Source organism: Haliotis asinina, chromosome 1 (assembly GCF_037392515.1).
Source record: "Haliotis asinina isolate JCU_RB_2024 chromosome 1, JCU_Hal_asi_v2, whole genome shotgun sequence".
Lineage (NCBI taxonomy): Eukaryota > Metazoa > Mollusca > Gastropoda > Lepetellida > Haliotidae > Haliotis > Haliotis asinina.
In genome coordinates this window covers 96,740,249-96,757,351 of record NC_090280.1, presented here as the reverse complement: position 1 = coordinate 96,757,351, position 17,103 = coordinate 96,740,249, and the positions used below count along the sequence as shown (strand labels likewise).

The window sequence follows — 17,103 nt, the reverse complement described above, 5'->3', positions numbered from 1 at the left end:
CTCTTATCTGATTACTGATAACACCCTTTTATTCATTTCGGCCATAATTATGTATTTAGGTCATTTCAGAAATCCAAAACTTGGAAGTCACCAGTCACAATTTCAAAATGAATGATAATTGTCTGGTCGATATTCAAAGTGTTATGCAACTCTACAATCTGACATTTCCATTTGAAGATTTCCTAAATGTATTTGAAAATCCTAAAGGTATTATAATCCTTTAAGGTTGGTCCTGAAGTGCTTAAGTCTTTTAGTCCTCAAGGTTGGTACTGAAGTGCTTAAGTCTTTTAGTCCTTAAGGTTGACCACGATGAACATGTGAAGGTCGGCAATTCCCAGATAAGGAAAACTGATTGTCTCAGATAGAGGTGTTTCAGGTTTGAGATTCCTGTGCGAAAGATAAGCACTACAGGTCAGGGCATTGCTCCACATTTTATACTCGCTATGAGGGTGTTACTGTTCCTGGTGACGGTGTGGGGAGTGGGTTTGTCCCAAGAGTATCAGTTCTGCACTATCCCGCAATGGGAGGGCTACCAGAGCACATATGGAGGGATCTTCAAGGAGGGGCAGCTTGCTATAGATGAAGTAAGTGACCTGTTCTGTGGACTGGAAATGTCTCTTTATAACAACGGAATAACAAGATAACATATCATTATTTGGACCAACGTGTCTTCAGAAACCCATGATTATCGCAAGAATCGACTAACGGGATCGGGTGGTCAGGTTCGTTGACGTTGACGCATACCATTGTATACCATTTTTGTATCTATACTCGTGATGTCAGTCAGTTGATAGTCTCGTCAATTATGGATTGTGTTGTGGTAAACAGCTCGAGTAGAATGCGGTACTAAACACTAAACAAGAAAGATATATAGTTTATGAGATTGATCACACTGGCGCAGCTGACGACTTAATACAATGGTCACCCTCTATAGGAGGGGATATCAAAAAGCAGTGAGCCTCACCACGACAATGATATAAATGCAACTGTCTTTATGTTTGACATTTCTACATAATATATGTCAACCTCAAGCAAATTGGTTTGCTATGTACTTGCCTCACGATCCCACTCATTTAGTAACCACACCACAACCCACAAACAAACAAACGAATGAATGAATGAATGAGTAAAAAAATAACATGAAAAATAAAATAACCCCCTCAAAACGTGCAAAAAATGTATCACAAACTGCGCGAAACAAAATATGCAAGAAACATTGTGTTTGAGGTAGGTAAGTCCGCTAGGATCAAACCTATATATTAAAGTACATATAAAGGCAATTTGAAGCTACAATCGCTTGTTAAAGTGACTGTCCCCTTCCTGTTTGCTGTAAGTCGTTGGAGACACTACTCACTCCCTTCCAGATGACTTCATCATAAGGACATATCTGATTTTCACTATTCATACATGATGCCAATGGTTTAGCCAAAAGACTGAATGGCCACACAAGTGTCCGCTCCCAATATATTATAAACAGTACCAACATGAACATCTGAACACAATGTCTGTGAAAGGTCAAAGTTGGATGTCCTTCAAAAACGTTTCCGTTTTCATTTTCTGCAATTGTTTTACAAATAATATACCCCAATGTGTTGTGATGACTCATATCCCGTGACCCACATTAATCACATATGTGAAACTGAAGATATGGTTTTGCTAATGATCCCTTCACAATAAAATGGAAACTTTACAAACTTTGTACATCGAGAATATAGTTAGGCTCACTACTTATTTATATCACCTCGTAAAAAGCGATAGTTCCAGATTTGCGTTTACTGTCAAAGACAAGTCTGAAAGCAGGTGATAAGATGGATACTGCCTTGCTTGCCGAATTCAACAATTACACAATCAACCATACAGTCCCCAATTTATTCACTTGTGAACGCCATAACAATATGACACCTCTCACTTTCTAACTGACTCACCAACAAACCTGCTCATCCGTTCCCCACTCATCAACACATCATACCCACCCGAGCACTCATACACCCCCTCATTCATTCGATCTCCCACCAACGAACTCGTTCACCCATTCGATTCCCCATATACCCACTCACTCACTTCCTCACTGACTTCCTCACTCATTCGAAACCCACTTACTCACCCATACGCTTCCCCTATGTACACATACAATCACTCATTCATTCGAGACATCCAGTCATTTCCAGTCATTCACTGTTATTCACTCACTCATGCACTAATTACTCACAGCTGTTCACACTCACTCATACACTAATTACTCACTCACAGTTGTTGACAAGGATTGCCTACGACCAGAACAACACCAGACTGGCTCTCTCCACCAGCGGCACGACTGGCGGCGTCTACCACAAGGTGGACTTCATCTACAACTACACCGAGGTAACGTTGGGTGGCCATGTTCTCCATAGCCTTGGCCCGTGTTGAAACGTATCATATAATATACGCCTTGCTCTTTGTGAAACTTCAGGTGGTAAATTACACAACGTGAATGGTCAGAGTGACTCGAAACATGCCTGTAGGTTTATTGTATCTGGTTCATTTACCATCCTCCATCTTTCCGATTTCATCTTTGTCGCAGGGGATCCTGTACACTATAGAGGGAGGTAACTGTATAAAGACGCCATTGACACAGCCGTTCGAGAGACTGTGCACTCCAAGTAGGTATTGCAGGTCATTTGACTTCTCTCCAGGGATTGTGAGTTAATGAGTCGGAGATCAGGTTAAACCATGTTGGCTTGTGTGGAAATCCTATAGGGATGCAGACTTTCGCCATGTTGGTAACGAAGCCGACATGATGAAGATGCAAGGATCTTTATAAGTGTGAGCTGAAGTATAAGATTCCAGGGACCCAAACTAAAAGTGCACAACCCCAATCATAAGATTGTTTGGGACAACACCAGGACATTAGTTAGGAACGCTAATGACTTAAAAAAACGGAAGCTCCTAGAAGCCATTGCAATCAAGCGGAACAATCCCTCGATCAACAGAGACGGAGGTGTTTACTTACCCAATGCATGGAACCACCTTATCCTCAGTGACTAATCTTTATCCAAACATCTTTACCTGTAACTCGTTAACCTAATCAACACAAGCCTACACACCAATCAGTTTAAGTCTGTACATAAGTTGAAGCCTGTACATCAATCAATCGAAGCCTGTACATCAATTTATAGAAACCTGTATATCTTGTTACCCATTGTTATCAGTCTACTTTTATGTGTATATATACTACAACCCTTTAGTTTTACCATCACTTCACCTGAAGAAGAGACTAGAATCTGTCTCGAAACGTTGTGACCTTGTACAATAAAGAAGTTGAACCATAAAGCACTTTTAGTTTGATTCCTCCAACTTCTAAATGCCTTTGAAACAACTTCCAGGGACCCGATCTGCAACACGTTCGTAGCACTGTGCCATTCGTAAGCCATGATAAAGTTTAGACTTACGACGGGTCGTAACGTTACGAACGCTCTGTGGATCGGGGCACTGGTTCGCGAGCAACGAGTGACACTACGTACGTAAGACGTAGGCTTCCCTTGTCGCACCTTAAACACAAGTAAAACTTCCTTTCAGTCACTAGTCTAATCCACCGCGACTATTTGAAAAGAATGGAACTTCATCCATTGGTAAGAAGCTTTTAACAGTTTCTATAATGGCGCGCCAAATATGCTAACGACCATTGCAGTTGCGTTCGTGGTATTATAGAACAGATAGTATTTGGAATAATAGAACGTAGTGCCGACTGGTTCCTTGTGTTCCTGGATATCCTCTAAATCTGAAGCGAGCCATAGTTGCATGCGAAGGGTATTTCTTCCCTGTTCCATTCACATTAATTTGTCCGTAGGTTGTAAGTACGGGAGCGGCACAGTAGTCTGTGGGTTCGGTCATCACGGACCAGATTTCTTTTCCGCTCTCTATGCAGGTCTATACCCATCCACTCACTCATTCGCCCATACATTCCCTCACTAACTCACCCACCCCTCAACTTACACACTCACTCACTCACTCACTCACTCACACACTCCAGGCACTCACTCATCAACCTCTCCACATATTAACTCACTCACCCATTCAGTCATAATGCAACGTACACAACTACGTTCTTCCCACAGAGGACGCCGTGATGACGTGGGGCAAGACGTGGCTAGGAGGGGCGGGGCCTAACGACGAGCTGTGGATCCTTGGCTTCACTGGAAAGCTAAACAACATAAGCTACCACATGTCCTTCAACCAGTTCCCCATCGTGCCGGTGTTTGAGACGCTCACTGGGGACATCAATGGAGGTAATCCCTCTTTCAATCATGAGTCAAAGTATTTCAGACTAAATTGGATGGTAAAAGAGGTCGCTCGCCACGCCGACTGTCTAGGTTCGCTTCCCCACATGAGTACAAATTAATGAGTGAAGCCGATTTCTGGTCTCCGGGCCGTGATATTACTGGCATATTACTAAAAGAGGCGTAAAACTGAACTCACTTGCGTTTAATAATCGGAGAGAGGGAGGCCGGTGGTTCCTGGGTCGAGTCGTACAAAATCCGTCACAACATGGTAATTATTGTTACCCTGTCTGGCGCTGGGCATTACTGCGTGACAAGTATTAGATGAGCCAGCGCTGTGAACGCGTTTGTGACAAGCAGGCGGAGCAAGTAATCTGGACAAATACACCTGGTTGCTACATGTAGATTGGCGATTAAGCACGTGCAATACATGCTGACCGTGGCGAGAAATCAATAAAGCTATTGTTTAACACGTGTCTCGTAGAGCGATTTAGTTCAGCTAAACACCATCACCACACGATTCGCAACATGTTTCCCTCTTGTTTCAAAAGGAATGTTCTGGAGGGCGTTCCCATATATACAAACAGGGACCATTTGTCAGGTCGTGGCTCATCTAATACTTGTACAGCATTAATTGGTTAGATCAAGGCCTATGCTCTATGGCCTATGTTTGTTTGTTTAACGCCACACTCAGCAATTTCCAGCTGTATGGCGCGGTCTGTAAATAATCGAGTCTGGATCAGATAAATCCAGTGATCTACAGCATGAGCAACGATCAACGCAGTTGGTAGACTCAAGTTGTATTGTAGGTGCAATGAAATGTACACTCACTACGCATGGCGTGACTAAACTGATACTTACAGACCCCATGTATCAGAACTCCAACTTCATGAACGTCACCGTGGGCATCCAGGACCCGGCAGTGTTCACCCCGCCGCCGTCGTGCAGGGCAGTAGAAGTCCAGGTAGTGACAGACGCAGCTGTTGACGCCATGACATGACTCCCATGCTCTTGGCCTGTATAACACTGGAGGAGGTTCTGGGCTCTTCTAGCTTCTGCTCTCACTCTGGCTGCTTGCAAGATTATTTAATGCTACGTCAAAACTGGTGGTCTGTATTTGCGGGATAGTACAGCATACGTTATATGTGTATTGGTTATTATAGGTCACTGTAATCATTAGACCTTGTTTGTCACGCGATGACTATTTTAAGGATGCTATATCATGGAACAATTAGTTCTTTGCTATATCTTGCTGTAATTATTTACACCATATTATATCATGCAGAAACTATTTGAAATATGGTATATCGTGCGGTAAACTATTTGAAGGATATATAGCATGCGTTAAACTATTCTAAAATGGTGTATCATGAGGTAAACTTTTCGACTGATGGTATAGGGTGTGGTAAACTATTCGAATTATGGTATAGGGTGTGGTAAACTATTTAAAGCAGGTTTTATCATTTGGTAAATATTTGACTGGTGTGTTAATATGCAGTGGGTATTTTAACGTTATTACAACGTGCTGTAAATCTGCACTAACACTCATGGGGAATTTTTTAGGAGGATCCTGTAACAATCGGTAATCAGGTCACTACAATGCATTAATAATGCAGCAGCTTCAGTATTTACCCACATCTTGTAGTCAACAGTTATTAAGATCGTGTTATCATAAGAAGGCTGGTAAAGAATTTGTACATACGGAAGCAGTCATGAGACACCAGTATATCTGAATCGCGCATAACGAATATGTGGATATATACTACTGTTCAATGTTTTATTACACACCTACACGCATATATGTTGACTATATGTTGACTAAAAAGTTTTCCTAAAAAAATCCCCCAAACAACAGCATTATGTGGCCAATAGGTTCCGGTTTTCTCGGATATTCGGGTATCCGGATAGATGAGGTGGTCTGATTGAGGTTACCTTTGTTTCAGCCAGCAGACAGATCCACCCGACGTTGTCATGGTATCCTGAAAATCTAGAACTCGCCTTTGGCCTTAACCATTCAGAAATAAAGAATATTGGTATTAACTTTTGTCATGCCATCATTCCATGTTTCAGCCGGTGAGACTGACCACCCGATGCCGATACTGTTACGATATGCGTACGTGAGTGAGCGAGTGAGTGTATACATCTAGCATGTGGCGGAAAATAAATAAAAAATAAATATTTCAAAACAAAAGAAACAAATTATCGAGAATTACTATACTGAACAGAAACAGAAAAATTTCGAAAAGAATGAAATCTTATAAAAGTAAAAGTTCATCTTTATGGCTTCATTTAAAAACAGTGTTGCGTTTCTTTTGCTGTTCAGTATATGATTTATAAATAAAGATCCATGTTTCCAGTTATACCGCTTTTGTATACAGAATGTAGAGACCAAGAGTACAGTTCATTTTTGTTGGCAGGTGTTCGTGAAACAAAATAAGAGAACAACCCCTTGCATTTCCGTACAAATATCTTGTCAGATTGTATAACACAACGCATAGATGACCTATGAAACACCCCTACTATCGTTTTCATTATTCTGTTTACCACTACACGTACTCCAATCAAACCCTGTGGTAGTGGGTGTTTGTACAGGCAACAGACAATCTCACTGGTTGGTGATCTGTAATGTTGATACGTCATTGTATCGCTAGTGTCCCGGGGCATGCTGGGTACTGGTACGTTACTTACAAATAGTGCAGGTTACAGGCATATTTAAGTTGAAATGTCAGATAGTTGTCATGTTTTGGGACTCGTTCGGCTCGAACAGCATCGATGTGATGTTTAAAGATGAAATGAAAACAAGAGTTTTCGAATCCAGTGGTTGGCATTATGAGCATCAACCAACGCAGCTAGGATAGGATGACAGTTGATAACCCACCCTCTAACTCGTGTCTCGCGGACTGGTGTTTTTAGTCGAATCTTCACGGGTTTGTTCTAGCATTGGGAAGGCAACAAATACCTAACAATACCTTAAACTAAGGAAACTGCAACAAATTCATTTTTTGTGTATCAGATTGCTTTATAACGCCATATACACAGTATTTCAGATATATCGGTGTATGCCAAAAGCCGTATGAGATTTTCTTTGATGAAACCTACGATTATCACAGTATGGTGCAAACAAACCAAGAACCATAATGAGTGCCAATCTGGGGTTCGAACCCGTTTGTGGCCCGACTAAGGTACAAAACTACACTACGGTTCTTACAGCAATATCTATCCGTGATTGTCTGGATCAGACTTGTTTACTTAAGGACCATCGCCGCCATATACAGGAATGTTGCTGAGAGCAGGGAAAAACTACGAACAAACAAACTTTGCAGCAGGAACTCCTTTCGCCATTTGTGACTGAGCGTCAACCGTTAATCATTCTATAAGGTATAATAAATTGAGGAAATGACATGCACTCCAGTGCTGATGACGTCACGATTCATACAATGGCAAACATACAAACAGTGACATTCGTTGTAACAATAACTTCTTAAATTTCATATTTGCGTCGCGAATCACCATTCTGCCCAGACACAGGTTTGGCCATTAAAGACTTGGTGAACTCATAATATAAACAGATGTGTATTCATTAACAACAGCCCCTTGTACGATCCATTACTTGCCGAAAATAAAGAATATGTCAGATCTAAATATGCCCTTTACTTTGTAAACACGTCGGTGATATTTGCTTGTTAAAAAAACTGACAGTCTGTAAACACCGAAACAATTTAGACTGGTACTTCCACGAGCACGGCTCGACCTGGCATCTCTCATAGTCTTAATTTCATAGGCAATGTATATTGCCATAACGCTAATATATGACGTCAAAACAGGTGACGTGACGTCATGGACATATCACTCACAGATACATGTTTGTGATATAATGTTTTAGGATCTCGGTGACCTTGACATTGCGAAATTGTCAGCAGCAAACATAATGTCGGACTGACGTGGTGGCCGTTAGGTTCACGTGGATGTATCGATGGACTGAACCCTTGAAGTGAAGAGTGTCTGCTGTAAATGTTTGTGAGAATCTTCGACGTTGTAAACGTGACAAGGCAATACCATTTATTATTGGGTGAAATGATATGTAATGGGGTTTTCTTTCATAATGAGGGACGTGGGGATACATCGTGGTTAACGCGATAGCTCGTCACGACGAAGACCCGGGCGATTCCCCACATGGGTGAAATATGTGATGCCCATGTCTAATATTGCTGGAACATTACTCGCTCGTTCATTCGTATTGAAGCGTGAAGGCACGAGTAAGTTTGGATACGTCTGTCAGCGCGAACATATAGACGATGTGCTGGCATACAGACATATGCGGCAGTTTAAGATGGGTACAACATAGATACCCCACTCAGACACAGTATGTCGTTACACACCGTTAATTCTGATCACCGGGCAAGGCAACAGCAGTTAGCATCATGCGCTCTCTTTCAAGCAGAAGTTACTGAAGACGAGTTCCAGTCCGGAGCTTCACGAGTTCAGCACTAAAATAGAGGTATAATCACCTCAGTGCTGATGGTATTAATTGTATGAAACTGTTTCATTATGACCCCCGCGGTCAACGGTTCACAAAGTTACCCACCAGGACGTTCCTGACGACGTCACTCCAGGTCAGATGACTTGATGTGGGCAGTGATGGAAATTAGATACTTCTGAATGTTGGGAATGCACACATGAATTAAATGAAGTAAATAGTTCTAGGATCAACCTGAAGACGTCACTTGAGGTCAGATTTAATTCAAGTGACAGTTGAATATTGTAAATGTATTGAATGACTAAATGAGGTAACTCGCTTTTGCCGCCCTGGGGACATCCTGGGAGACGTCACTCTAGGTCAGACAATGTGGTCAGTGACGGCGACTGGCGTTATCTGACAGACGAGAAGGGAGACACCGCGGTGTTAAATCAGTCGATAGATGCAGAAATTAACGAACTGGCCGTAGAGGAGATGGTGGGGATATTGCGGTAATGGAGATTTGTCTGTTTCTCATGGTCAAGTTCATCACAAGCCTTGGACATTGAAGATTAACGTTTCTGTCTTGATGGGAATGGAATGAGGTGGAAGAGTGTTGTCGTCTGAATGTAATGTGGGTCGTCCAAAGGCCAGAGTCTTAAGTTAGATTTAACAGGAATTAACGCATTCTCGTCACACGATGTCGTCTGTCTACATTGTAGGATACACAGTTATTCTGTAAGTCTTCTTAATACTTTATACTTACCCACATCTCGTCGCGTCCTTTGTTTTGGTTTGTCATCAGTGGTAACGTCGGCCGTAAACTTAAATAATACAGATCTATGGGAGTTAATGGTAGGAGGGGTTCCTAACTGAATTCATGTGATTGAAGGTATTCAGATGGATCTGTGTTGTCGTCTGCCACTGGTTCAGCCCCTGTCAAGACTGTTTGAGATGGTCAGTGATTCCCAAACGTCCGTCACAATATGTCGTCTACACCTACGTTAAGGTTAAACACAATTCACGATCTTCTCAACAATAAATTAAATTGTCACCCTCTCTGTTGACACCGATTGTATAAGCAGAGCAAAACATTTGCGTAAAATTGGCTTATTGGTTTTGTTTTGTGAAGGAAAAAAGCGACAAAGGAACACTCTTATTGAAAAAAATACTATGATTGTAATTTTTCAAAGAATTCAGTTTAAGAATGTGTATTTGGGAATAGCCTGAGACTAAAAAGCGTGTCCGTCTTGAGCTCTAAGAAGTATAAACTATAAGGATGACGTTGCAGTTTGTTCTTGTATACAGTTTTGTTCAAGCAAGTCACTGAACCCTCATCTTAAACAAATTGAACTAATACAAATGTGGGGTATTGAACAAACCTGTAATTGTTAGCCCACCCATATAGTTTCTGTCCGATACATCACTCGAATCTGTCGACTGTGGAACTCTAGGATTCTCGTGATCTCTCTATTACCGAGTAACATTCAACTATTGAACCCACAACTTCCTCAAACATCCTGAACATCTAGAAAGGATGAAGTCACTCCTGGTGTAGAGAACCATTTGCTGTCGATTCTGCAGCTGGTTAAGACTTTGCACCCTCTCCCTACGATGAAGAGATGTTCGCTGTACGTCCTGAAGATAAAGCTGTTCCTCCATTCCACGTGTAAACACATCAACAAACAACACCCAGCATCAAACATAAGTGTGCCTGTTTCTAAAGAGCCCCGCATCTCGTGGTCATCAACACAACACTGCTCAGTACTGACCCCTGTGACCTTCTGGTGTCGGGCACGTGTACTATTCAGCAGGTGCATCTTTAACACACATAATTAGGTACAGGTTCCGAACGGCTGAGTTCTCAGCCCTCGATGTTTGAACAGTGCTTACAGATGTGTGTATAGCCAGGGGTGAACCGTTACGTGATATATGATAGTTTATTATGATGTCATGATGACGTCAGAGGCTACAGTTTGACGTCATATGGCATTTAACGTTTATTTTTCATACAATACCGATAACGTAATATTCATACTGGTCATGAGTAAGTGAGTTTGGTTTTACGCCGCTTTTAACAATACCCTAGCAAATATCACTGCGGATACTCATAAAATGGAATTCACTCACTTTGTACCCATGTCGGGAATCGAACCCGGGTCTTAGGCGTGACAAGTGAACACTCTAGCCACAAAGCTTCTACACTACCCTATTGGCCATAAACGAGGAAGATAATTAAGTATGCAAAATTCTGAAAAAGCTGCTGTGTCACAGGGGTTAGACACAAGTAATCGCAGATTGAATATTCTGAGAGGGAATGAGTTAACACGAAATACAAATGGCAAAAGACATATATTGTAAATTTTGTTCACTGAAATCCAGTCATAAAACATATTACCGGCGCATATCGTAAAGAAATAATAATGTTTTTTGTGTCTAAAGAATCTCGTGTCATATAGCACCTTCAAACGCACACCAGACTCACAAAGACTCACGTAAGGAATTGTCGGTCAGGTGTAAGTCGTTTTCACATCCATTGGCAGACAGATAGTACCAAAAAACACCAGACAAAGAGGGGGCAGACAAGAAACGCTTCCCTTCATTTTCCCAAATGACCGGAATATGTCAGTCGTTTGCAGTCATTCGACTTGATCAGCATATGGCGGTTGTGTTCAAATATTATCTGTTTATTTCAGTTTACCTTGTAAATTGTCATTTCTGGATGTCTTTATGCTCACTGCCTCGTCTCAGAATGTCATAAACCCAGGTCTCCTTGGAACAGCAGGCTAAACACAAAATGAACCAATCGTGAGCAGATATATAGCGGAGAAACTCAATTTAAGTTACCGAGTATTTGGGGCACGAATTTGTTCGAGGAAGAGTACGAACTTTCGAGCTAGTGCTTGCTTACTTTAACGTTGCTTAGTTCCGTATGCGAAAGCAAGGATTCCAGTCAATCGGAAAACACCTTTACTAGTGGCTTGGACGGGCTTTGCCGTATAAATGTATGTGCCCAACGAACATTGCAAGTGAACCCATCATAAGCGTCTGTTAGTATGTCACCTTGTATTGTGTCTCTAGCCTGGCTGTCCGACATCTTCACCTTACTTCACTTGGTGCTGGTTATACAGCAGAAGAGTGTTTTACGCCGCTTTTGGCAATAATGCAGCAATATCACTGTGGGGGGACACGAGAAATGGACTTCATAAATTGTACTCACGCGGGGAATCGATCCCGGGTCTTGTGCGTGACGAACGAACACTATAACCACGAGACATTCCCCTACAAGGTGATCAAGGATACACGATGACTGAGTATGGCTTACGCCATCTTAGATGGTCGTGGTGGAGAACACCAATGCGTCACACACTGGACCCTTATGGGGATTCGAACCCATGTCAGTTGTGACTGGTGAAAACTTGAACCACAAGCCTACCCCGTCTTAGGGTTCGGATAGGACGACCTCGCCTGTCAAACATACCTACGACCGTGGAAGCCTGGTGGTTAATGCGTTACCTTATTCGATTCCTAAGTTGGTAAAATGTGTGAAGTTCGTAAAATGTGTGAAGGCAAAGTCCTCACGAAATATTGCTGGAATATATGTACTACTACAGCTGAATATCACGACACACCGGTTGTAACTTTTCCTCACACTTTCAGCTTATAGTTTACTACAACCCACCTCGTCGTTCGCCCCCTTGCAGCTAGGTGGCGGAATGAACACATCCGGGTTCTTGATTCCAATCGTTGTGTTGACGAAGGCAGAGTTAGAGAGAATATACGCTGTCAGAATAATGAGAAGGTTTATTATATAAGCGAAAAAATCCATTACAGAGCAATAACGAATACCATGTGTTCATGAATCACTATTAGACATGATGATATCTGGTATTCATGAAAATAAGATCAAATCCTTTCCCCCTGGTGGCAAGCATCACAAACACATGAGACTGTAAGGCAAGTAAATTGTTAATCAACACCAAAGCAGTGGTACAAGTCAGTTTGGGGAAAGAACTATTATCATCACTAATGTATCACTTCTCACTTGAACCAAAAAGGTTTCTCGTCCTGGAATAGCGCTATATAAATGAAAAGTTGACTCTTGGAGAAGTTGAAGTAACCCTCATGTCACACTGACCCTTGGAGATTATAATGTCACTGTGACCTTCATGTACAGATTTATATTTGAACACAGTTAATTCTAGCACAGGTGGGTAAATCTGTATATAAACCATTTTAATACCTGTGATTCGTGTTCTTGCGTCATTACCATGGTAACCCATTAAGATGTAAACACATGCATATGGCGCGGCTCTAAGTGTCTCATTCGCTGCTCGAATGTGTGCCAAATTGGGGCAATAGATACGAGTTTGGAATCGAACACCGAGCGACGGCTCGCAGTTCAAAGAAGCGATAAATGGAAGGTATTTTCGCTTTTTCTTGGGGGAATGTTACCTGTAATCACCGTGCCAAGTACCTAAGGCAAACTGAAAGGTCAATCACAGGTAAACTAGTGTCAGTTTCGTCATATTTACTGTGCACTAACGCCACTTCGTGATTGAAACAGACGGATACTTTGATAAAATTGGATGGTTCTTTTTGCGAAAAGTGAAAATGAGCAGTGAGCCAAATAACGTCTTATGAGAAAAAAGTGTACATTATACAAAAAATTATGCTTTCAAAAAAAGTGCGTGCACAGCTTGCTTTGACGTTATTACTCATTTGCGATCACGTGATCGCGATCATGTGTCCACCATGTTGCATCTGTCAGGGGTAACCAAGGTCTTTCAAGCGGGGAGCATTTAACAACTATGACAGTGTGGTATCTACTCGTATTAACGACTGTACACGTTTCTGACCACGTCCAGCCACTCCACACTACATTGACCAAGCAAATGTCGTTTAAGTAATAAATTCGATTTTCAGAACGGAGGGGCCCAAAATGGGTTTCCCTGAAGATTCCTCATCTGTATGATACATCATCTGGCTTTTGACACAGTATATAGTCTGGAAAGACGCAGTCACCTCCGTTAAGAGTTCCGTAGATTGTCTCAAACACCGGCATGTGGTCATACGTCGTCTGCAGGATGTAACTGATGCCGTCCTCAGTGCCTCGGAATTCTTGAATCCACACTGAGTTTTCGTAGTCCATGCCGTATCTGGTCTTATCCCAGCTGAAGTTGGCGTCCCCTGTGGACAAGGATATGCCGTCACGTAAACTGGGTTTAAACACAGACTTCAAGACCATTGGAATCAATGAGCGACGGACATATCCGTGCCTCTATGTCAAGCAACAAGTAGCATCTTTTAGCATAACGCGAACGGAAGTCGAACCACTTTTGTAATTAAGATACGTAACCTTGAACAACCGGGTTAGAATTGATCTTCAGTAACCCGTGCTTGTCGCAAGAGGCGACTAACGGGTCGTGTTGTCAGGCTTGCTGACGTGGTAGACACGCGTCACATTATCCCTTAATTCGATTCTCATGCTATTTAACATTTGTTTCTGGTCCAAACTCGGTCATTTACGGGCCACCATACTACTTGACTACCGCTGAGTCCGGTGTTAAGCAAGAGCAAAACAATTCTAAATAGGACACATACTTACGTGGAATGCATGCTTTTCTGAAAGTTTCGTTCAGCAAAGCTTTTCTGCAGGTGTCATTTTCGATAACATACAATGTTTTCTGGAACAAAATTACATTTCTGAAAAACAGTGCATCAACTTATTTCGGTCCATTCAAGAAGGACACATGTGACCTTGCAACCTTTAAGTCGGTTTTGGGTTTGAACCCAGTTCTCCTTGGTTATAGTTCTAGGTTTGCCTATACCATGACCGTCCTCGTGGGTTGTACTTGAGAGGTAAATGTCAGAGGCTGGCATCTCTTCGGGTTTCCGCCAACGGGGCGAAGTGGTGGCCTTGTGGAGGAAGTGTTTGCTCGTCAGGCCGAAAAGCCGGATCGATTCCCCACATGGGTACAAGATGTGAAGACCATAACTGGTGTCGCGCCGTGATATTGCGGGAATACAGCCAAAAGCGGCGTAAAACTAAACCCACTTACTTACTCATAACCAATACGAATGTTACGTTATCGTTATTTGTATGAAATACATATACTAAACAGCAAAAAACTGGACTTCTTTTTTTGTGTCAGGTTTTCAAATTGAACACATAAATATGAACGATTACTTTTATGAGACTTGGTTGTTTCGGTTTTTTTAATGAGATTTCGAAGCTGCGTTTCTTTGATATACAGGAAACGTTAATCGCCAAACTGTGTGACGTCATCATGACATCAGCATATACTGGTATCTGATATCACGTCACGATGTTTCACCCCTGGCTATACACATTGCCTTCAGCAAGCACTGTTCAAAATACTGAGGGCAGTGTGGATATGGAGGATGTTGGCACGTGCATCCTTCTTTGGGTACAACAACGCCATCCACAGTAAAAAATGTGGTTGTGCTTCACGTGAGTGTCCATACAAAGACTGTGGTTTTCTCTGTAATAATACGCTTCTGAGACTGGTAGACTTCTGATAGGTGGCATAGTGTTCAAAGCGGCGTTAACCGCAAACTAGTCGCTCACCTGTGTGTAATCGTAGATTTTCTTGACTTTGGGGGACTGTCCGTCTTGCGTTTGTGTGGTCGCTATTCTCGAGTGATTCTGGTCGTAAGATATTTTGAGGCTGCTCTGAAGTTAGAAAATACTACATACTGCATGCGTTTGGCACCCTGTGACAAGCGACTTCAAACATCAGTTACTATCGGTCAAGGCTTGATTCCTTAATCCGCTCTCATATGGCTGGATTAATGAATGCTGAACGCTACGTTTAACAAACAGGTGCCGATATAGGTTAGTGTCAAGAAAGGTAAGAACCATTTCTGGTGAGATCGATTTGAGTAACGGACCAAGTTTCATGCTTCATGCGGACAGTTATTTGTAAAATGTGTTATACCACTTGTGATTAAAACATTTATCACATATTTTCATTCGATTTGTGATTTGTGTTTTAACAGACACCGTTATTAAAAAGAACACCACTCCTATGTTTGTTTAAGCTTTTTCCAGCGTATTTTCAAGATAGTGTTAACCGAAACACAACATTCTGTGAAATCCGCAACGTCTTTGATGACGTCATAGCGTAAAGTATATTTTGGCGACTGTATTCGCCCGTGAGAGCGTGTGTGTGAAGAAGTATGTATAAGCAATTCCGTGAATGCCTCGGATAATCACAACTGTCTTGACGAAATGGCCCCAGACCGCAGTTAGTTTTACCATGACCCGGAAGGAGAATAGCAGAATATAGTGCTTTGTTTAAATGGGCTGTTCTGTTTGTGCTAATGTTTCCAGGGTGACTTGTGATAGGTTAAATGAAAGGTCAGACATTGCACTTTATCGCCAATTCTTTTTTGGCTCCTAATCTGCACATGGTGTGGACACCGGCCTTCCATGATTTGACCCCAAGTTCAAGGCTGTTTAGCATGTTTTGGCGCGAAACTTCCGGTGCCATTGTTCACACTGGACACAACAAAATCCCACTGGTCAATCCAGGGTGATATTTTGATGGTTAAGTGACAAGAGGCAGGTTTGTCAGCATGCAACAGGAGAAACGATATTAATTATGGCGGATTGGCATGCCACTGTAGACAGCAAAGAAGGAAAACAATTGTGGTCTGAGGCCAAATAGCAGTAAACGTGCCTACCGCTTCCATGTTGGGAACCCCATTTTTGAAGACTCCATGCAGCGTGCTCTGAACCGCCTCCCACTGAGGTGGAGTGCACCAGTCAAACGGTAAACTGCACGTGCTCGCTGTCACCATACACGTGAAGATCAGGGACCTGAAGAAAGACATGATTCATGGATTGAGCACTGTCTATGAACGTGACATTGGACATATGCGTTCCTTATCTTATCAGGTCTGTCAGGACGCAATTGTGTTTTGTAACGAATATTTCAATATTGAATGTTAATATAACAAATATACATTTTCGAATTATATGAAGAGAATTTGGTATGTGTAAAACTTAAAAACGTCAAGATTCTTCTCTGAAAAGCCTTATCTTATATCTTGTCAGTTTCAGGGTTTCACGGGAGCGGTGGGGTAATCTAGTGGTTAAAGCTTTCCTTCGTCATGCAGAAGGCCTGGGCTCGATTCCCCTCATTGGCTCAATGGATGAATCCCATTTTCTGCTCCCCCACCGTGATATTACAGGAATGCTGCTAAAAGCGGCGTAAAACCATTCTCACTCATTGCAGAGTATTACGTGGATGGGAAACCACTTGACTTACTAACTTTACAATGTGCCTAGATTAATTACAGATGGAAATGGCGACTGAGTTCAAATTATGTGCATCTGTCCCAACTAATTGAACCAAGATACGG

General features: G+C 42.1%; 2 protein-coding genes across 2 annotated transcripts; one reads left to right on the top strand and one right to left on the bottom strand.

Annotated features, from left to right (window-relative positions):
- Positions 1-380: 380 nt before the first annotated feature.
- LOC137284755 (mammalian ependymin-related protein 1-like) lies at positions 381-6,296 on the top strand. Its single transcript, XM_067816720.1, has 6 exons — positions 381-584; positions 2,251-2,361; positions 2,561-2,639; positions 4,095-4,265; positions 5,120-5,220; positions 6,200-6,296. Exons 1-6 carry the CDS (start codon positions 444-446, stop codon positions 6,245-6,247), a joined length of 651 nt encoding a protein of 216 aa, XP_067672821.1. The 5' UTR covers positions 381-443; the 3' UTR covers positions 6,248-6,296.
- Positions 6,297-11,386: 5,090 nt separating this feature from the next.
- On the bottom strand, positions 11,387-16,606 carry LOC137284752 (mammalian ependymin-related protein 1-like). Its single transcript, XM_067816705.1, has 6 exons — positions 16,423-16,606; positions 15,305-15,409; positions 14,321-14,399; positions 13,738-13,902; positions 12,395-12,495; positions 11,387-11,498 (listed from the first exon to the last, which is right to left on the bottom strand). The coding sequence occupies exons 1-6, from the start codon at positions 16,570-16,572 to the stop codon at positions 11,460-11,462; spliced, it is 639 nt and encodes a 212-aa protein (XP_067672806.1). The 5' UTR covers positions 16,573-16,606; the 3' UTR covers positions 11,387-11,459.
- Positions 16,607-17,103: the final 497 nt, after the last annotated feature.